This window comes from Spinacia oleracea, chromosome 5 (assembly GCF_020520425.1).
Source record: "Spinacia oleracea cultivar Varoflay chromosome 5, BTI_SOV_V1, whole genome shotgun sequence".
In the NCBI taxonomy this organism is placed as follows: Eukaryota; Viridiplantae; Streptophyta; class Magnoliopsida; order Caryophyllales; family Amaranthaceae; genus Spinacia; species Spinacia oleracea.
In genome coordinates this window covers 13,550,336-13,572,807 of record NC_079491.1, presented here as the reverse complement: position 1 = coordinate 13,572,807, position 22,472 = coordinate 13,550,336, and the positions used below count along the sequence as shown (strand labels likewise).

The 22,472-nt window shown below is 35.6% G+C and overlaps 2 protein-coding genes across 3 annotated transcripts; one reads left to right on the top strand and one right to left on the bottom strand.

Annotated features, from left to right (window-relative positions):
* The first annotated feature begins 4,845 nt into the window (after positions 1–4,845).
* Positions 4,846–9,441, top strand: LOC110794614 (protein MICROTUBULE BINDING PROTEIN 2C). Its single transcript, XM_021999581.2, has 5 exons — positions 4,846–5,279; positions 5,594–5,671; positions 6,354–6,674; positions 8,170–8,388; positions 8,888–9,441. Exons 1-5 carry the CDS (start codon positions 5,115–5,117, stop codon positions 9,053–9,055), a joined length of 951 nt encoding a protein of 316 aa, XP_021855273.1. The 5' UTR covers positions 4,846–5,114; the 3' UTR covers positions 9,056–9,441.
* A 145-nt stretch (positions 9,442–9,586) lies between these two features.
* LOC130460887 (uncharacterized) lies at positions 9,587–11,473 on the bottom strand. Of its 2 annotated transcripts, XM_056828624.1 has the most exons (5): positions 10,756–11,473; positions 10,573–10,683; positions 10,205–10,486; positions 9,875–10,128; positions 9,587–9,782 (listed from the first exon to the last, which is right to left on the bottom strand). In XM_056828624.1, exons 1-5 carry the CDS (start codon positions 11,332–11,334, stop codon positions 9,671–9,673), a joined length of 1,338 nt encoding a protein of 445 aa, XP_056684602.1. In that variant the 5' UTR covers positions 11,335–11,473; the 3' UTR covers positions 9,587–9,670. The 2 variants fall into 2 exon arrangements, with proteins under 2 accessions (XP_056684602.1, XP_056684601.1); XM_056828623.1 differs by having other exon boundaries at positions 10,573–11,473.
* Between the last annotated feature and the right edge of the window lie 10,999 nt (positions 11,474–22,472).

The following is a 22,472-nucleotide window of genomic DNA, read 5'->3' as shown; positions in this document are numbered from 1 at the left end:
CCATCACCACCTACTGAACATCATCACCATAGACACCCAGCTACACCGCCCGACTGCCGTAGTCGACCACCCCCGCCACAAATTCCACCCTTTTCCTTCGACCAAACTGGCCCGCAGAGCCGCCGCCCCCCCTGCCTCCCTCGTCTTTCCCTCTCGCTACTCCACCGTCGCACAACCACCACCATCTCCGTTGCTTTATTGCGCCACCGTGCCTCCTAGGCGTCAGCCTCCCCTGCCTCCCTCCTCAATCAACTCCCCTGCTTTCCCCTCCTCTGATTCGACCACCCTCTCCCCTTCCTTGGTTCTCCGCCGCTGCGGAACCCCACCACCACCGTCGCCTTCTCCAGTACAACCCGGCGACACCGGGAAACCCGAGCTCAGCCGCCCCCTCCCTTCTCTCTTCTCTCCCCTTCGTGCTTCCGCCTCCCCTGTTCCTCTGCTTCCCCTGTTTCTGTTCGAAAACCCCAGGGAACGAAACAAAAAAAAAAAAAAAAAAAAAAAACCCAAGTGGTTTTACTGATTCTAAACCCATCCTCCAAGCCAAGCCCAATATCCTTTCCTTGACCCAATACTTCAAAGTGAGTATTATTTCTTTAATTAAGTATTAATGTTTTATGAACATAAATTATTACAAAACTCAATATTGTGATAATATAGATTTTAAATGATGATTTGAAATACATACTTTGACTGAAATTTTAATTTAAATAATATTTTCGTTAAATTATGAAATTTAAATAATATTTCATGTAAATCTATATATGAAATATATGTATTTTGATTAAAATGTCGTTTAATAATATTTTGAAGATTTTATAAATTTCAATATATTTTTATTAAATTTATTATTTTAAAATTCACTATCTATAAATTCTGTATTTATAAAATATTGATTTTAAATTATTTATCGCTTTAGTTATTAATTCAATAATTCGATATTTTGAAAGAAATTGGACTCGGGGCTCAGGACGAACGAACCAGGGAAAAAGGCTTAGCAAATCGTGGAATTGAGGTGATGGTTATTGCTAGTACCCGCAATCCCTTCGAAATGTATTTATGAATGATGTTATGAATGATTGATGTTTTATAATGATGTTGTATGATTTGCGGGATTACAAGTATGATTTGATTGAATTGTTTTACGATAATGCAGCTTTATGCAAAGTATTGATTTAATGGATTATTATTCCTGAAAGAAACGATTTTATGAAATAACGAGATTTAATGGTTTATTGAACCACCCTGAATGATTGAGATTTTCCTGATTAATGTTCAACTAAAGAAATGTAAACATGATAAATGAAAGTTTATGAACTGGTCAAGTTCCCCTGATATGGAGCCCAGGCTCCCCCTGATAAGAAGCACTGGCTTCCCCTGATATGGAACCAAGGTTCCCCCTGATAAGAAGCACTGGCTTCCCCTGATATGGAACCAAGGTTCCCCCTGAAATGAAGCACTGGCTTCCCCTGTTATGGAGCATTGACTCCCCTTGTTATGAAGCACTGGCTTCCCCTGTTCGTAGGAGACGTCCTGCCATGTTTTCCTGTAAAGTCATGACGACCAGAATAAATACTGTTAAAAGGAAAAAGATTAATGAAATGACGTTCCTGAAATTAATGTTCCTGAAATGATGTTTTTGAAATGATAATGATTTATTAAATGTTTTACTATATTCTATTCTCCCTGTTTATTAAATAAAATGAATTGAAATCATATTACGATGCTAGGGTAACTTGTTACTGAGTCTTCGGCTCACCGTTTTGTTTTCCGTTTTAGGTACTGCTGGGGACCACGGAAACGAGTAGTGGCGAGGATTTCACCATTACCATGTTCACCTAAGTCAATGTTAAGTTGTAACAAGTTTAAGTAAAGATTCTGGATTAAGTTAAGTACTTTTATTAAGGATTTAAAAAGGATCATTATGTTAATCTTGGAATTTAATAGCTTATGTTTGATGGTTGCCTTGTAATTCCCAAGAGGGAGTTACGGCAGTAATGTCCCGACCAATCCAACAACACATGAATTTCCTCTCTCCCTTTCCATCTTCTAGTCCCTTCTTCTTTCATGTCTCCTTCTGGTTCTCTTCATTGAAAAAAATTGAAGACTCACGATTTGCAATATCTGCGGTAGTACGAGAATTTTTTGGGTTTTTGGCATTATCAAGTTTGTCATCTCTTTGATGCAACAAGAATTTTTCTGGGTTCTGTATTATCGCGTTTTGCAGTGCTTTGGGAGCATAGCATTCTGATGTTTTCTCTACGGATGAAAAATGAATTTCAGCGCCTGATTTCTAGACGTTAGTTTCGATAATGTCTCTATTTCAGTCGATCAATCCCCCTTAAATCTTACTTCGGTTCCCTACCAAATGCTCCTAAAGTCCTAATTATTTAAGGTGACTTAAACTATCATCACCTATTTATTTAAGGTGACTGAAAGGGGTTATCAAACAGAGCCTTAATGGCCGATAATAAACATTTTTGTTGGTGAAAACGTTAAAAAATTATGTGCAACGGGTAAATGAATAAGAATAATAGTAATAATAAAATACCATATGGTGTACTAGATCTGTTCAACGGGCTAGGGGCCATCAATAGCCCGAATGCAACCCGTTTTAAATAGGGTAAAGCCCTTTACTTTTATAAAAGAGTAGAGCTCTTAGGGGGTGTATTGTTCGTGAACTTTAGGTATGAGGTATGAGTTTAGAATGGTCTAAACCCATACCATGTGTTTGGTTGGTAATTTTAAGAGTTGTAAACCCATACCTCAAACCCTCAAGGTATGGGGTTTAGAAACCTTGAGAAGGAGGTGGATTTGGCTCATACCTTTACTATAGGTATCAAATTAAAGGACAAAAAATCATTCTCGATATGAACCAAACACATGGTATTAAGAATCAAGTTCCAAACCCATACCATATTGATATCATTCCTGATTCCAACCCAATACCACTTTGCGAACCAAACTCCCCCCAAAAGATTTGAGTTTTAATGGTAGTTGAAGGGCTGGGCTGGGACCTTAAAGGGATAGATCTAATCAACTTAACGAGTCCCAATTTTATTCTCCTTTCTTCTGTTCTGGGTTGGACACTAGTCATACACATTTATTTTCTCTCTCCTGAGTCTCCTCACATAATTAAGAACCCTAATTTTCAAATCCTAAATTTTCTCTCTCTTCATCTAAACATTTTACCCCAAAACTAAGAACACTAAAATTCAACTCCCTTATTCTCGGCTTCCCGTATTCTTCTCAGCTTAGGGTTGCAACTCCATTAAGACCGTCGATTCTTCCACCATCCAAAATCAAACTCAGTTCCTCTTTAAATTTCGAAGCCTCTTTGTCAGTTTTGTCTTCTACAATCTTAATTTTCTGATTCACAAAAACTAAACTCCGACAATTAAATTCAACGCAAGAGAAAAGCGATTCATCTTTAATGTTTTTGGCAAGTTTATTAGGGCTATTTTTTTCTTGCCTTGTATTTGCATATCAATTTGAGTTATATACAACTACTATGTTATGGGCTTCAACTAGGCTAGAGTATTACAAGCTTAACTAATAAGGCCCAGGTATACATTAACCTATTAACCGTAATACCCTCCCTCAAGTTGGAGCATGGAGATCACAAATTCCCAACTTACGGAGTAAATACCACAATTTGCGCTTGCCCAATGCTTTCGTGAAGATGTCGCCGAGCTGGTCATCGGTGGAGACATGGCTCGTATAGTAATAACCCCTTCTTGTATAACATCTCTGCCATAGTTACAATCAATCTCAATATCCTTTATACGCTCATAAAAAAACGGGATTTTGAGTAATGTGAAGAGCGGACTTACTATCACAAAATAAGGCCTTGGCTCTAGGGTGATCGACCCCGAGACTCTGAAGTAAGGCCTTAAGCCACTTCAACTCTGAATTAATGGTTGCTATAGCATGATACTCGACCTCTGCAGAAGAACGAGAAACAATATGTTGCTTCTTGGTTTTCCAAGACACGGGAGAGCAACCGAAGAAAACGAGCCAGCCTGTGAGGGATCGCCGAGTCAAAGGACAACTCGCCCAATCAGAATCGCGCCAATCAGAAAAAGTAAGGTTACAATCAGCACGCAGAAGAATCCCTTGCCCCAGACACCCTTTCAAGTATCGTACAAACCGAACAATAACTACTCAATGTTTTCTCTCGTTTATTTTTGCGGAAAAAGAATCAGATTTCGTAACCTAAGCTCATGATACCATGCCAAATTAACTCCAAAAGCCACCTTATTATTATTATTATTATTATTATTATTATTATTATTATTATTATTATTATTATTATTATTATTATTATTATTATTATTGATAAACGTTAATATATATAGTACATATTCTATGTAGTATATTCCTATTCTAACACTAACTCAGTGATAGATAACATACTCTTATTCTAACTCTAACTTTTTTTTTGATTCATGAGAAGAAGCAGAGCTTCAAAAACAAGAAAAATGAGTAAAAGAACAACAAACAACTATATTACCGGAAAGGATCAAACAACTGAGGAGGAACTAGGCGTGGGAAAGCCACACCTCTAACGTCCTCAATTCCTCATTTAAAATACGAAATAAATCTATTGGGATAAACTTTATAGTGTTGATGTGATTGTCTTAGATCATACCTTGACTCGCCAACCAATCCGCCGTATGGTTTCCCTCATAAAAAACACGTATTACTCTCACTGTCCAGTTAGTAGTATACGCATATTCCAACTCTAACATAGTACTAGACCTATCCTCGATATACTCTATCGCAAGAGGTTAATATTGAACTTTCACGCTTGAAATACGGCAATTTTAATAACCGCGGACGTCGAATATCAATACACAAATAAATATTAGCGATTTCAAATAGAAAGAGAGGGAGAAATAGTGAGAGAAAAAGAGGGGTATTTCAGTCAATTGCGCGACTGTCACTCTCGTAGTCTCGTTCTCACTTCTCACTCCACCGGCGGCGGAAGATTCTTCTCTTCATCCAACACTCAAAATTCAAACCAGCTCCCTCTTCACTCTCACTCATTCAGTCACTCAATCACTCGCCCCAAATCAGTGAGTCACTCGCAACATCCGGATTCGAGGAAAGAGAAAATGTACTCAGCAAGAAGAGAAGGAGAAGAGTACGCGGAAATGGAGGAGAGGTCTTTGGAAACTTTTAATGGCGACCACCCGATTAACAAATCCGGACCCAACGATGTGGATCGGGTTTTGTACAATGACCTTGTTGAAATCGTTCCTCTCGTTCAATCCCTCATCGTAATTTTCTCTCTTTCTCTCTATCCTCATATTTTTTTTCTTCCCCAATTTTTATTTGGAATTTAATTTTTTTGAAACCGCGAAATGTGGAGGAAGAAGAGAAAACTATTATCATTATTATGGGGAAAATTTCGAGATTTTGTCTCGCTTTCTGTGGCAATTGTTCGTCCTTGGTATTTTTTTCTTTGATTTGGGAATTGTTAATTTTCTACATTGCCCTAATTTCTGGGAATTTTTTGTGTAATTTTGTTGTTTATGTTTTTGAGGGAGTTTGTTGTTTATTTTATTTAATTTGATTTTGAATTGAATTTTAGGATCGGAATGCTACCAGCTCATTTACCAGAAGGGGTTCCATGATATATACCAAGACTCCTTCTAGAGATTCCAAGAAGGTAATTTTTTGTGTTTGTTTGGTTGTATTGGTAAGTTGTCAAAGGAAGTTATGTAGACGGATTTGATCCCTGGTTTTGGGTACAACCCCCACGGCTTTAACCAACTAATCTAGTTGGCATCCACATCTCTTAGGAGTTATGCGTATTAGACTATTGGGATGTAGTATGATGAGGAAAAATGTAGTTTAATTTGTTAGTTGTGTGAATGAAGTTCCTCAATGTTTTCCCTGAGGTGCTGAGCATTTTGCTTGTTGTGGTTGTGGGGGATTGGGTTCAATGTGATTGGAAAATGTGTATGCTAATGTGAAATTTTGTTGAGAATGCAAACGCGAGGATGATATGATGAATTTCCGATGTATGAAGAAATTAATGATTAAGGTAGGATGTCGATGGCTCGATGCATGAGGTACTCCAACTTTGTTCAAAGTTTCAGGATAATATGTAATTATTTAAGAAGTAGATTCACCTTAGAGAGTCGTGTTGCTTGCGTATGCTTCTGATTGTATCGGCTTGAGTTCATTCTGCTGGGTAATAGAAGTTATTATTGTGGTCTATAGATCTTAAGTAATGCCATGAAGTATGAAGTTGATGTTACCCAATTTGTTCAAAAGTCTTGGTGTAGATTATTGTAAAAGTTATGTGCTTGAGTTACTTTTAAGTGGTTTTATTTTGCTTTCAGCAGAATGGTAAGAATGGAGTTAAGTCTAAGCATGCAGACAAAGTACAAGACAAGTGTTCTAAGAATGATACAGATGGATCTCCAAATGATCAATCAGTTTCATCAGCAAGTATGGCTGCAGAAAAAGAAGAGTTGAACTCTCTGAGGGAGCAGCTGGAGGATCTACGCCAGCAATTGTCCGAAAAAGATGAACTCCTAAAAGCAGCAGAAAATGCTAAGAGTCAGATTAATTTGATACAATCACAAGTTAACGAGCTGAAGCAATTTGCCTCTGAAAAAGATTCTCTTTTTAGGTCAAGTCAATCACAACTTAATGATGCCAAGGTATTACTCTGATTGGTTTTATTTATGGTGCTGTTTCACACATGGAATTATACTTGGATTTTCTTGTCTTTTTGCATGTTGCTAATAAGTTATGTTGTTTTTGTGAACTTCATAATACTTGTGGACAAGTCGGTTTAAAACTTGACGGAATGCTCCTCTGATAGAATTTTGACTGGCATTTATTCACACTGCTTGAAGTTTGGTAAGCTGTTGAGTGTGGAGTTAACTCATTCCTGTTTGAGTTTATGAGCTATACTGAGATTCCATGGGAATAAAATGGGGATATTATGGTAGCATCGATGTCATTTGAAAAGGTTCTAGTAGACGCCTTTCAAGCATCAAGGCAATGGGAAGGGCTACTACTGCTTTTCTATTATCTGCCAAACCGTTTCCGCTATCTTGACCCAGGCTATAATTGCTAACCTGTAAAATTCAAACTTCACACTGTCGGGAGTCTAGTGCAGAGGCCTTGAGGAGTGGAGGACTTCCTTTCATTACCTAGATATTACCGAGGTTACTTATAGGATTTAATTGTCACCAGTTTGCTGGAGTTGGAAGCTTGGGGTAATATGGGTGTTGCTAGAGTAGAAGTAAATGTAATTGATCAAATTGCGATGGGATACCCATTAATGGAAAATTACAACCATCAGTATAAAGGAGGAAAAAGCTGGTGAAAAGTTAATTGGCACAAATGAGAAAGTAATGCAGGTTGTAATATTTGTTTCCAAACATACAGCTCAATCTATTGGGAAAGTGGACATTTGTGTTGAAACAAAATTATTTCCTAGAGCTTGCCGTTTAGAACTTTATGTATGTAATTCTGGAGACATAATATGATGTTGAGGCAGGCAAGAGGAGTTATTTACAGGACGTGCTTCTTGCTCTAGCTGTAATGTCACCGATGAGAGGATAGGGAGAAGGTAGGAGGGCAGTAAGAGGCTAGTGTGTTTCCGCAAGTAATAATTGGTTGCATTGTAGTATGACAAGTAACTAATGTCTGTTAGCAATTGTGATTATTTGTTTATATGAAGTCATTGATAGACAGGTCTTCAATGAAAGAGGAAATTCTTGTAATGTTTTGCATATGTTGTTGATTGATTCAATAAGCAAGGTCATACATAGTTGTGTACTTTGTATTTACTAAGGGAGTATTCCTTACTTAGTTTAGCAGATTGCTGTGTTGCTCATTTTTGTTGCAGAAGATAGTTTGGGGAAAATATTGGGCTGGTCTTCTGTCTTCATGGTGTAACATGTTATCATTTGACTTTATAATAGTTCCGCAGGCACTGAGTTTGAGCTTGTTAGTTTTGGTAATACGTTCTTCAAATAAAATCGTGCATGTGAGCCAAAGTTATGCTCCTCCTGTCATGAGAACTTTTAAGGAGAACTTTTAACTTTTAAGGTTATACAACTTCTAGTTATCGTCGTGTTTTATAAAAGTGCATCTTCAGGTTTTCCATACTTCAATGAATATTATCCTGTTCTTCCCTCTCAGATAAAGCTAGCAGACAAACAAGCAGCTGTCGAGAAGTTACAGTGGGAAGCAAAGACATCCAATCAGAAGGCGGAGAGACTCCAAGATGAATTAGATTCCACGCAATCACAGATTTCATCACTAATGCATATATTTGAAGGCTTGTCAAACGATGACGCCGTCTCACCTTCTGAGGATTATGACACTACACCAGACTATGCGGTTCATCTACCTGACATAGTAAGTCTGCGATTTCCGAGTTCCACCTTCATCCTATTTCTATGTTGAATCTTTTATATCTTGTTCACATACTCCCTCTTTCCCTAAAAGATTGTCCCATTTTTTTCCTCACAGTTTTCAATGCACATCTTAAAGCAACAGTATCTACAGTTAACTGTTATTAAAATTATGAAAAGTTAATATTTCGAAACTACTCATTGAGGTGAATCTAACAAGATCCCGTATGAGTATGTTTTTTCATATATATATATCGGTGAGTACTCATGGTTAGAGTTTTGGCTCTTTAGCCGGGATCCAATTGGGACAATCTTTTAGGAAATGAGGGAGTATATCCGTAGAATAGATCTAGCAAAACTGACCCCATACCCGGAGATCTAAAGAGAATTGACTTGATATTATGTGACTGAAACACAAACTGTATCCGAAGACTGAAATTACATGACTTGATATTGGCCCAACCTGAAAATTGATTTACGTATACATATCTTGATTTTAATAGGACCATATTGATGAAAATGAGATGCAAAAGATGGAGGAGGCAAGAGAAGCTTATGTTGATGCAGTTGCTATGGCAAAAGAGAAGCAAGACGAGGAATCACTTCTTGCTGCCTCTAGAGCAAGATTACACCTTCAGTCAATTGTTTTCAGGACCAATGCCGAGTCTTAACGTACAATGCCGTTAACCAGTCCACCGAAAACCGAAGGTGGTTGCCAGCCACTACTGTATTATAAAATTATGCAGGCATGCTTGTGGTGATCACATCTTTATCATGCAAGGCAGTACACGCGCATGGGTTGAAGTCAAGAAGTATTTGACACTGTCTTCAGGATTGTGCTGTGGATTGTCACCATCATTTTGCACACAATAAGATCAAGCAGCTCTTTCTTTGTTTGGCTTTTTAATCACATTGTTTATATGCTACAGAAAAGAAAGGTAGAGCATTGCATTGTCATGTTTCAACTGTGTGAAATTTGTTTTTAGTGTGTAAACTGTGCGCATTCTGATTTATGAATGGTGAAAATTTACTCATTGAAGAAATTGCAAATGCTGAATTCCAATTTCTAATTGCAGTAAAAAGAAAAGAAAAAAAAGATCCAATTTCCGGTTTGGATATTATTTCTTGCAAAAAATTGTACTTCAGTATACTAGATGAAAATATGAACACCATGGATATAAAGAATGAAGCACATAAACATAATTTCTCTGGCAATAATTTTCTATATTTAGTAGACTAGCAGGGGGGTTTCGAGGGAAAAAAGAAAGTAAATCTGAGGACATTATTCAGAATTTACAACATCTGAGACATGCAGGAGGCCTAGATTTGTGCTTTCTGAAATGAATCCTCCCTGATCTTGGCCATGTAACTGGACTGCCCATCCATGCCCATTCCAACCTGCAAAAATTTGTATCAGTATTCATCTTGTCAGGATCCTTTCAATAATCTTGAATCTGTTCTTCTTTTGAGCAATGTAATGATCAACTTACACTGGGAATTCAAAGGAGGTTGAGCTGATATTTGATTGATTCGAGATGCTTGATTTAGCAGACTCTGAAGCAAGCTCTTCTTCATTCCCCTCGAGTTGATCGTCTTGATCACCTCTAGAGTCTGATCCACTGAAGCCACTAGATTGATCAGACTCTATGCTCGATATGTCATTATCTCCTTTCAATAGTTCGTCAATACTAATCATCACTCCCAATTTAGCTTTCGGACTTAAAAAGACATCGTCCTCATCAATCTAAAACTCGAAACAAAAATAATAATGAAAAAGGGCCATAAAAGTTTAATTCTTGTAAGAAAATAGTTATTCTTACCTCTGTGTTGGATAATAAACAGTCTCTCCTAAAAGCCAGGAGAGCATTGACATTCACATTGTTCCAGGGTGATGATGAATGTTCAACTTCTTCAGGGTTATGTTCATTCTGGAAATGCTCTTCATAATCCAACTGACTAGACTCTGTTGATTCAACTGATCCATTTCTGCAATCCATCGATTCAGTCAAATCAATTTCATGTACGAATTTGTTGTTTGCCAACAGATGATCACTAACATCAGTTCTGCTGTGGTTCAACTTTGGACTCATTTCTTCCTCAGCCTGCAACCAATCACCAATGTCATCATCATCAGCAAATAACCTGCAAAATTTACTCCTGACATTTTCTGAAGGAATTTACACCAGACCTCTTTATTTGGTAACAGACAGTCTCTTCTGTTTATAAGGCTAAGATGATTTACATCCTTGTTCTTCCCACTACACGCGCAGGCGAGATTCCCATGTTCTTCACATCGAAGCTGCTCATCAGAAAATATTAGATCAGATTCTAATGTTGAGTCATGTACAAACATACTGTAAAAAAAGCTAACCTTTGGACTGATAGTGGTGGGGCTGTCTTCAATAACATGAAATGCACCATCCTCTTCAAAGCAGAAAACAATGTAGTCTTCATCAGCAAAAGGTGGCCAATCAGGCTCCTCAACATCACCTGAACCACTACTAGTAGAGAGTGTGGAGCCAATATTAATGCGCCTTTTAAGCTTCCTTGGTTTAAGTTTAGAGAGGAATAACCTAGGAGTGTTGGTGTTGTTGTTGGTGTTGGTGTTGTTACCACCACTCCTAGCATCATCCTTCTCTATCCAACCTGTTAATTTGGCGGCTTCCAGCGCTTCTGATTGTCGCGTTGATAATAATGAGATTTTAGGACTAGTGTCAACTCTTGCCTCTGCCTCTGGTGTTGTTCTTGGTGAAGAAGAGAAGAATGTGGTGGAAACCTCTCTTTGAGAAGCTGATGATGAAGGGGAAGAAACCCGGTTAGTCGGTGTTGTGACTCGAGAGGATGAAGCCGAGGAAGGAAGAGCAATTCTGTTTCTCTGGTTTTTCAATTCTTCATCATTCAGATATGAACATTTGCACATCACTGAGAAAAGGAATGAATGGTAATGCATTCAGATGAGAAAATGGACTGTATTTTCTCTCTTCTTGTGTATTTTCAGGATGAATTTACAGAATCTATCATCAATATTTTTGCTGTCTTTTCTTTGTTTTTTGTCTAAATTGCCTCAGTTTTTTGAGTTGTGGGTGACATGTTTAGAATAATGGTGTTCATAAAATTCAGTTGAATTCTGCTGAAAGATTGTTTAAAAGAACTGAATATAAAACAATAAAACTCTTAAAATAATTTCTTAGAAGAAATGGTTGATGACCACAACTGATTATTAAAACTAATGATGATTATTAAGACTTTCATATTATAAAATTCCGTTATTAAAAAGAAAAAAAAAATTGCCCTTAAATGTTTCACACTTTCACCTTCCATGGTTTCATCCAAATGCCATAGAATTTTTTTTTGCGCGCGAATGAGCCATGATGATACTATAAATTACAAAAAATTAATTACAAATTAGAAAGTGAAGATTCTAATGTGAGCTGTCATACACAAACTCTCAGTTTTAACTACAGTTCCATACAGACTTTATATATGCATATAGTAGTTCTTATAATAATACGGAGTATAGATGAAAACAAAAGTGGGTAGAACTAAAAGAACGAACGAGTATACAATAATATAATGTGAAAATGGTTACCTTTGGCTTGCAACTTCTTGGCTAACTTCTTGATCATCCAACGTCTACACATTATGAATCATTTTTCGTTTTATTGTTTTCTTCACTTATGTTGGAGAGGATGAAAGAAATTGAAATGGTAGCAACAAGAAATGGGAGTTTAATTCTAACGGTAAAACTACGTGATTAAGAGGGTTTGGATATTTGAATTTGAATAATTGCATATAATTATTAGAGTTTAACAACTAATAAATGGGTAATTCAGATTTCCTCAATTATTAGTTAGCTAATTAAGGTCTAGAAATGGTTTTAAAAAAAAAGTTAGCAAATCAAGGGCTTAAATATCATTAGTAACTTTGTGTTTAAAACCTAATTAGTGATGCTAATCATTTTTTCACAAGTTTAATCATAAGATTGGAAGTGCTAACAGAAACAATGCTGGGAGCGATCTTTTATGCAGAATTGCAAAGTTCTCCATAAAAGTTGTAGGACTGTTAGTTTTTAGTTTTAGCATGTTTGTTTGGTCGCTCGTAAGAGAACTTATGGAAGATAAAAATTTGAGAAAAAGTATTTTATTGTGATTTGTTTTCCATATCTTACATTCCAAAATGATATGAAAATTTAAAAATCCAAGCAAATCTAAGTATAAATGGGGTAACATTTTTCATTTTTTGGGGGATTTTTATGATAGCGAATCATATATGGAGTAAGTGAAAGTTAACGATTCCCTAATGAATTTGTATAATGTTATGTTTGAAATAAAGGAAACTGGACTATTAGATAAAAATTTTGATTGATTTTGTTTCCATTTTAGTTGATTAATTATAAGCATATGATACATTTTTTTTAAATTCTGATACATACAAGTCTTAGATGAGTTGAGAGTTGTAATATTTTTTCTGTAATATATTTATATTTTCCCTCATCTTACTTTCATTAATTCCACTTTATCCATCTTCCTTGTTTATTCTTTTAATTTCCCGCTCCTTTCTGGTTTGATTGGTGACAATGACGATCTCCTACGACGATTCATGTTAGAAGACCCAAAACATTTTGGGACTAAAAGCTTTGTTGTCGTTGTTTACAACTCTTAGATGCTTTTTTATTATTATTTTTTTATGACGGGACGAGACTTAAATACATATTTTTTTATGACGTGTCCCAATGATAGCTTGACACATGTCCTCCATAAATGCCAAAAAAGTGTGACTTCGTTGGAATCCACCGTGGACCTCTCACATAATGACACGTGGCATCTCAAAACTTGCCCCAACAGATATGCAAGATGCTCGAATGTATCTCTACTTGTTTAGACACAAAGGCCCAACTTGTTTGACAGGGCCAGTCCTAAAAAGGCACTTTAAAGCCCTTTATTTCAAAATGTACCAGATAAGGACACATGTTTTCATCTCTAAAGGTCAGCCAGTCATATAGCTAGGATTTTTGGGCACTTCCGCAAAACCCTAGCCCTATATATAGTCCAATTTCCAAGGTGAAAGGGGCATTCAATTCATTCCCACCTACATTAAACTATCTTTGCTCTGTCTTCTCTCTAAAAGTTACTTCTCTCTCTAGCCTATACTTACTTAGGCATCGGAGGGAATATTCCTACGAGAATATTCTTGTTTTGCAGGTTGCAGGAAGATCGTGCCAGCGCATACTTGATACCTCCGAGGAACGCGTGACACGTCATCACCACAAAAGATCCCACGACACACTTTTTTTTTAATAAAAGATTGAATTAATTAGGAATGCATGACAAAGTTAAGTGTCGGTTGACATTACTAATGTGAGATTTAATTTAATATTTCTTATTTTATCTTTGTTTTTACGTGTATTTTATATTATTATTTTCCTAAATATATCAATGAACTTAATTTTTCCATTTTTTAGGTGTATTAAGTTGGACAGTTTTTTAAACTTTTCTTTTAAGATTTATTGTGTGTCAATCAAGAGTGCGATTTTTGAGGGCTTTCATTAAAAATCAATGTTAACTAATCGTTGTACTTCGTATAATTCTAAGGGTTATTTGGTTGACAACTAAAAACGGGGGAAATGAGAATCCATGAGAATTTACAGATGGTGAAGTTGTTTGGTTGACAAAAAACAAAATAAAAAATAGAGGAAGTTGAAATTCATGTGAAATTGAAATTTCTACAAAACATGGGAAGTAAATTACCTAGCTCCTCTTGGTCAATTACCTAATTTCCATGTTGTCAACCACACAATTTAAGGAAATTCTCATGTTTTTGACAAGGGAAGTATTTTCCTTTGAATTACAACTTACTATAGAAATTAAATTTTCATGTCAACCAAACAAGCCCTTAGTGTTGCAAGTTTGACATATCTGTACGTAGAAATTCTTGCTGCTGGGAGATCAAAGGATTAATAGCCCTACCTACTGCAACTTCTGGAGTTGCGGCATCCAATCTTCCTTTTGCTAGAACATCACATTCAAGGTTCAAAATACCTATCAACATCGATGAAATAAATTCTTCCAACATTCGTAAACAAAAAGGACTCGGAAAATTATTACGTGCTACAAAAGTAATTATATGGGATGAAGCTACAATAGCAACCAAAAAACAATAGAAACTCTAGATCAAGTATTACAAGACATAAATGATTCTAATCTTCCTTTTGGAGGGAAAGTTATAATATTCGGAGGCGACTTCCGCCAAGTACTGTCTGTAATACCTAAAGCATCAAAAGAAGAACTTATAGAGACGAGTTTAGCCAGATCTAAATTATGGCACACCCTACAAAAAAATAAGCCTAACGGAAAATATGAGAGGCTTAGACCCCTCTTTTAGTGCCTACTTATTAAAGATTGATATGATAAAACTTCCTCCTCCTATGGTTGTGCCGTTCAAAGATGAAAAACCTCTTTAAATCATTTGATTGAGTATGTGTTTCCACATTTAGACAGACTTGTCTCATCTCCAGAACTATCAATCAATCGAGCTATACTAACACCAAAAAATAACGAGGTTGATCACATAAATGATTTACTTACCAAAAAATAACGCATTTGCGCACGGACAACTATATGTTGCACTATCACGGGTCAAAACCTCCGACAACATCAAAGTTCTTGCAATTCCAAGTGAAGCACAACTTCTCTATTACTGGTTGCACAAGAAACGTAGTATACAAAGAAATATTAATTCTTGCAAAAATTGTTTAGTTTGATATTGCATATGTCTAAATTGTGTTCCTTAATAATTATTTTAGCAGGTGTGTTATTTCTTCTTTTCTTGACATTAATATTAGTTCACTATGACCTTTTGAACTTGACCTATACGTCTACCTTTATTGCTACAGGTACAAAAACCATGTCACGTAAATGTAACTACATCAACAACATTACTCCCCAATAAAGAAATTTGGACTGTCAAAGTAAGAGTAATGAAAAAGTCATGAGCGACCATCTTTCAATACGACACATAATTATCAAAGACTAATCTTTATTGATGGAAAGGTGCAAATATTCATTCTCCTTTTCATCATACATTTCAATTTGATTGTGCCAAGTACTCCATTTATGCCATAACATCTAGAGGTAAGTTCGAATAACTTTTACCACCTTTGTACTTTGTAGGGAACACGGGTTCAAGCTACCATTTTTGGTCGGGACACTGCTTCATTTGTAAAAACTTTAGACATCCTTGATAAGTACTATATTTCGAATGCAATAGTTAAGCCCATTGCTGAGAAACACCGCATTGTCAACCACAAATACCTATGGATAATCACCACAAGAACTCATGTAAGCGAGGTTCCAGAGAACGAAACAGAGGATAAAACCATCCCTGCCTCTTTTAGCCTCGTGTCATTTAGTGAGCTTGAATAGTATAAGGATTCTACGTTGCAAGTTGGTAAGAGTGACAAACACATACAATTTGGGGGAAAAAAATTACACATCACTAATTTCATATTCTGTATCAGATGTTGTAGCCGCAACAATCGTTGTGTTCCCTGTCAAAACACTACACCCTGGAACAAAATTCCAAGAAGTTATCATAATTGATCAAGGGTAAGTAATATATACTACAAGCACATGTATCTATACATTTGTTATAATTAAACTAACTAATTTCATGTTGTTTTCTTTGATTTTTCCCAGAGTGAAGCCTGTGATCCTGACATTATAGGATGATTTTGCTTCTAACGAGGGACAAAAAATCACTCAGATCATCCAAACAAAGCCGGTCATTACTGGGATGCGCTTGAAAATTGTTTCTTATCATGTTAAACTCGTACTATTACTACACCTACACATACAATATTTGTATCCTTGAATGTTAAAGGCTCCTAACACATGACATCTTGTGTGACATTTATGTATATTATATGGTGAATACCCTCCACAATGGGCTTTAACATGGGAATTCAAGATAGCTAAGATTCATGTCTTGTAACAAGGTAATAACTCTTTGTGATATTTTTTGGAAGAACCAACTGTAACTAACATATCACTTCTTCATGTTTTCAAGTCACGTCTTTTGCGACAAGATCTTCAAGCACTTTCCTCATAATTGTCAGCATTCCAAAAAGTGAGGCTCTTCGAGAGTGGTAATAAATAACTCCCTTCATTTGTTATATATTTCTTCCCCAACCAACTAATGTGATTACACAGATTACTACAAAATGAGGACAAAATTGAAATTATGATTCACGATAATTCTAATGCCCCTCTTGAACCCTTAATGAAATAGCCGACTTCATAGGATATTATCTCAATCAACTCACTTTTGACATCTAAAAAGGTAAAGGAACAACTCAACTATACAAGATGTTTACATTTTAAGGGAAGAAAAGTTATATTTTTAAATTGAAACTTGTACATAATACATCATCATTTTGGATTAAAGGCATGTGCTTCAATTGCAAACCCCAACTGTAGAAACTTCTCGGGGCAAGAGCGTGTAGTAGAAGCAAGGTATACACAGTAGCGCAAACAATTTGCTAAAATGCTCATAAAATGATTCTATAGCTATATTGTTTAATTCGTTTGCATTTAATCATTGATTTGTTATGTTTATAGTTGTCCTTATTGAAGATTTGAGAATTTAGTCTATAGATCAATAGGGGATTCACATAATTGTTTTCTGTCATATGTTTGCTGAAATGCTTGATATGATAGAGGATGGCACACTATTAAGTGATGATTCAAAAATGATTTTTGTCTAGTTGTTGCTATTTTGGATTATGTGTCATGTTTTGCTGTTAGGATCGCATAACAAGTGCTAAAACCGAAATGTATGCAGTATGTATGTTCGATTATTTGTGGAGAGTTAGTTTCTTCGTCTATTGGCGAATGATGACCACTATCCTCACTTTCTCTCAAAATACTGAGTACTTTATTGTAAAAAAAATTTATCTTTAGTGTCAATTATAATTTATAATCAGAGTCTCATAATTCATCCTTGGAACAACAATTGTATTGGCTATTTAATTGACCGTTGAATATAAAATATCAGTTAGTTATCAATGCTTACTGATTCCACAAAACCTTAAACTTAATTGCTTTATATATATGACTTACATCCTTAGTTATATCCACATATGTCTCTTCTCCATAGAACTCAAAGACTCAACTAGTAACATCTCAGCAACCATTTTTGGAAAGACTGCAGAAGAAATATTCGCAATGGAAGCTCAGAAAACTCATGCAACTTAGTGACAAGGTATTTAATATCACTAACTTCCTTTATTTTTACATGAAGTTCAAACACTAACTAACTCTACTAACTCTGCTGCAAACACAGGATGATAACATTGATATATCATCTGTGGGGATTCGCTCATCCACTGAAGAGTACTACTTCCAACTAAAGCCGAACAAAAACAACGAAAATCAATACATCACATAAAAGCTTTGGAAAAACTACAACAAGATCATAGAGTAGAAGCATAAAAAATGACCCTCCTCAAACAAGAAGATAATGAAATAATTAACAACTTCCACCCACCAAGAGAAAGAAGATGATACTTCTAAAGTAACCGCCACCTAGGTACGTTCTTTTTACTTGCCACATTATTCTGATTTTACAAACTTATGAAAAAAAGCCTGGATTTTCATTTTTGCTTTCTCTATTGACTCTCTCCTTGTGTTTATCCCTCTATCTAATCACTAACTCTCACTTCATGAAGTTCTCTCTCTCCATTTTTTCCCTCTCCTCTTCTAACAATTATTCTTCGTCTCACTGACCACCATAGCACCAACACCCCATTTTTTAATAGTACGGAATTCTTATTTTACATATTTGAATGAAAATTCGGTGGTAGTATTGTCGGTCAATTTTGTGCTTGATTATCATCTACGACACACAATATTATTCTTATAGTGATATATATATATATATATATATATATATATATATATATATATATATATATATATATATATATATATATATATATATATATATAGATATTAGTAAAAATGTAAAAAGAAGTGTTCTTCCATACAAAATTATTTAATATGAAGTACTTACTCTACGAAGTATCTAAAAATGAGGTATTAAAGTTTTTCAGTTCTATATGCTGATAACAATTATGTTAAATTATTTTTGTTTCAGATTAATACTATTGAAGCAAATGATGCATGAAGCGGAATCAACGTGACTCTATAGATTTAATTCAATATACCGCTTCAATGCTAATTTTTTTTTTGACGGTGTACACCTTGAATAAGCATTATTAAGCTCCTTTTAACATGTACCCCACACACTAATTTGGATATGCTGCAAGTCCAAGTTGTGGGATGTTTTGGAATGAAGAAAAATATTTTGTTGCAAAATGCCCAAAGAAACAACTTATGTTGTGGCATAAAAGAAATATGACTAGGTGTTACACTGTGAATGTCTTGTATCATTAAGCTTCTTCTAACCATACTTTTGTATGTAAGAAAAACTAAGTCAATGTAATCAATAATGATGAACTGTAATATATTTTGCATAATGTACAAATTTTAGTATCTTACTCAACTTGTAACGCACGTAGGGATGGCAATGGGTAATGGACCCGACCCGGATCCGTGGATCCAGATCCGTTTTCAGCGGATATGGATCCTCAATTTTTGGACCCGACGGATCCGGGTAGGATCTGGATCCTTGGTTTTTAAAACGGATCTGGATCGGGTCCTAAGTCATTACCCGGATCCGAATCCGTTTACCCGTTTTTTTAAAAAAAATTAAAATATAAAATTAAGTGGTAAAATGAAACCCTAAAATTTTTTGTCCATTGCGCCGTTCACCAGTGCTTCACACCTTCACCCTCTCTTTCGTTTCTCTCTCTTTCGTGTATCTCCCTGAGTCTCTGACTCTCGTCATTCACTCATTCTCACCATTGCCGGAACTCCACTACCGGAACCGAACAACACCAGCGAGCCTGAACCGAACAACACCAGCCACGAACCAGCGAGCCACGAACCAGCGAGCCGGAATCAGGTGAACATACCTTAATTACTATTATAACATGATCGATGATATCTACACCACACAAATTTTAGAATATTTATGATAATCATATATTATTTGATAATGTAATTGATTTATCAATAAATAAAACGACGAATAATACGAAAAATAATTGACCATCATGTCTATTGTTTGGAAGAACTATGAAAATTGTTAGTCTATCAAGATCAAGCTTATATGGATTGATTCGAACCAAAATCGTTGTTTTTTACGGAACAAATACTGATGAGCTAGGTGTCAAGTGTTTTACGGTAATAGCAAAAATATGTTAAAGTGTTCAATAACATTATTAGTTTTTTGTATCCCCTTTAAATTGACTAGTTACAAGTGTGTATTATCAACCGTTAAATTTCATTGCATAGTGTACCGAAGCTAGGTTGTGCATTTAGTTTTTGTTCGATTTATTTTTCTTATTTCCTTGAATTATTTTGATGAATTTACTCAAATTGTTTCGATTTATGTTGTTGCCTCGATTTGTTCGTTATTTACTCGAATTATTTTGCTTATTTATTTACTCGTATGGATAGAGAAAGAATGATTGTAGAACTTGCTACGGACTATAGAGCTGCGAACATACTAATTTGAACGATATAATGCAGATACTGTAGAGTTAAAAAAAAACTATGCATCAAATTGCAATACAAAACCCACACTGAAACTAACACGGCAATGTAATCACATTTAATAAGGATAGTTATTTGATTGGTTATTTGCTGAATTTATTGTTGTGTTTTTCAGATTATTGTTTGTAAATCATAATTATGGATGATAAAATGTCATATAAAGATAGTGATGCTGGTTCTAGTCACCCTGATGAGGAACCATTTGTTATGTTGGCTGATTCTGATAAAGAGGATGATTTGGAAGGGTTTGTTGAGGTTGGGGTTGATACTAGCAAGGAAGAACAATCTGGTGGTAATAAGAAAAGTAAGAAATTGACTTCTGCAGCTTGGGAAACTTTTAATGTGGTGGTAGTTAATGGTATTAAAAAGGCCAAGTGTAAGGATTGTAATAGCTTACTTTCATACTCGGGAGCCAATGGAACTTCACACCTCAACAAACATGCCAAAAACCATTGTACGGGAAAGCATTTGAGGCTTGCAAGTGGTCAATCACAATTGAAGTTTAAGAAAGAAGATGATGGCACCACTTCTTTGGCACTTAAGGAAAAGGTAAAGAAAGTGACATTTGATCAAGATGTTTCAAGGCGAGAGTTGGTTAAGATGGTAGTAATACATGAATATCCTTTGTCAATTGTGGATCACATTGGTTTTAGGAGTTTTGTCAAGAGTTTGAATGATGATTTCAAGATGATTTCGAGGAACACTTTGAGAAGTGATGTGGTGAAGATGTTCAACAATGAGAGAGGTTCTCTTAAGGCTTTGTTAGTTGCTAACGAGGGTAGAGTGGCGGTAACAACTGATATGTGGACTGCCTCCAACCAAAAGAAGGGGTATATGGCCGTGACAGCCCATTTCATTGATGCTAAATGGATTTTGCATAATCGAACAATAAGGTAATTTTCTTTTGTTCCAACTTATGTTATTTGCCTATTTGCATTTATAATGGTTAACATTTTAGAGTTTTGATTTTTTATGTTCTTAATCTTGGTTTTGTCATGATTATATAGGTTTTGTTATGTTCCAAGTCCGCATACAAATGGGGTCATTGCTAAGATTCTTATGGAAAGTTTGTCTCAATATTCTTTGGAAAACAAAATTTCTTCTGTAGTTGTTGATAATTGTAGCACAAATGATGCAATGATAAATGTGTTGTTGGACAAATTGGAGACTAGTTGTTTGGTGTTAAATGGAGAATTTTTGCATATGAGGTGTAGTGCTCATATTCTAAACTTGATTGTCAAAGATGGTTTACAAGTCATAGATCATGCTATTTCCAAAGTAAGAGAGTGTGTTGCTTTTTGGATGTCTACCCCTAAAAGAATTGAGAAATTTGAGGATGCATGTCGTGTTTTGAATATGACTAAAATAAATAGGATTGGTCTTGATGTGAAAACTAGGTGGAATTCTACTTACTTGATGCTTGAATCTAGTTTGCCTTTCAAAGATGTTTTTAATAAATTAAAACGTCTAAATAAAAGGCTTAAGTTTTCCGTTCCTAGTGACCATGATTGGAAGATGGCTACTATTGTTTGTCAAAAGTTAGAAATATTCTACAAGGCCACCAAAGTTTTCTCCAATAGAAATCATCCTACGGCTAATTTGTTTTTCCGAACAATTTGTGAGATTAGGGTTGCTTTGAATCATTGGGTGCAAGATGATAGTAATGAGGTCATTAAGACAATGGCTATGGGTATGGTTGATAAGTTTGACAAATATTGGAAGGAAATTAATGGGATTTTGGCCATTGCGGCTATTCTAGATCCTAGAAACAAAATGGATTGTGTGGCTCATTATTTTAAAAAATTATATGGAGATGAAGCCAATAGTGAAATGGCAAGAGTGAGAAGGACCCTTGATAAACTTGTTCGTGAGTTTGAAAGTAAGAATGATGTATTGAATGGACAACCATCACCATTAAAGAGAGGATTTAATGAGTGTGTTGATGAAGATGATTTTGCTAGATCAAAGAGACAAAAAGTAACAACGCCATTAAGGAGTGAGGTTGATAACTACTTGGAGAGTGCTACTATGGCGGAGGATAGTGAATTTAATGTTCTTAATTGGTGGAAAAGAGACACAAATTATCCAACTTTGAGAAAAATTGCCAAGGACATTCTTGCTATTCCCGTGTCTTCGGTTGCTTCGGAAAGTGCTTTTAGCATGGGTGGAAGAGTGATTAGTGCTCACCGTTCTAGGCTTCATTCTCAAATCGTGGAGGCTTTGATGTGCTTGCAAAGTTGGTTGATTGATGATGTGAAAGGTAATATTTAGAGTTATATATTTATCTTTTTTCTCTTACGTTTATTATATAACTTATATTTTTCTCTAATATACTTTTTATTTGGTTTATAAATGCAAAGGCACACTTGATTGGAAGAACTCGTCATACACAATGAATGAAGATTGTGATTAC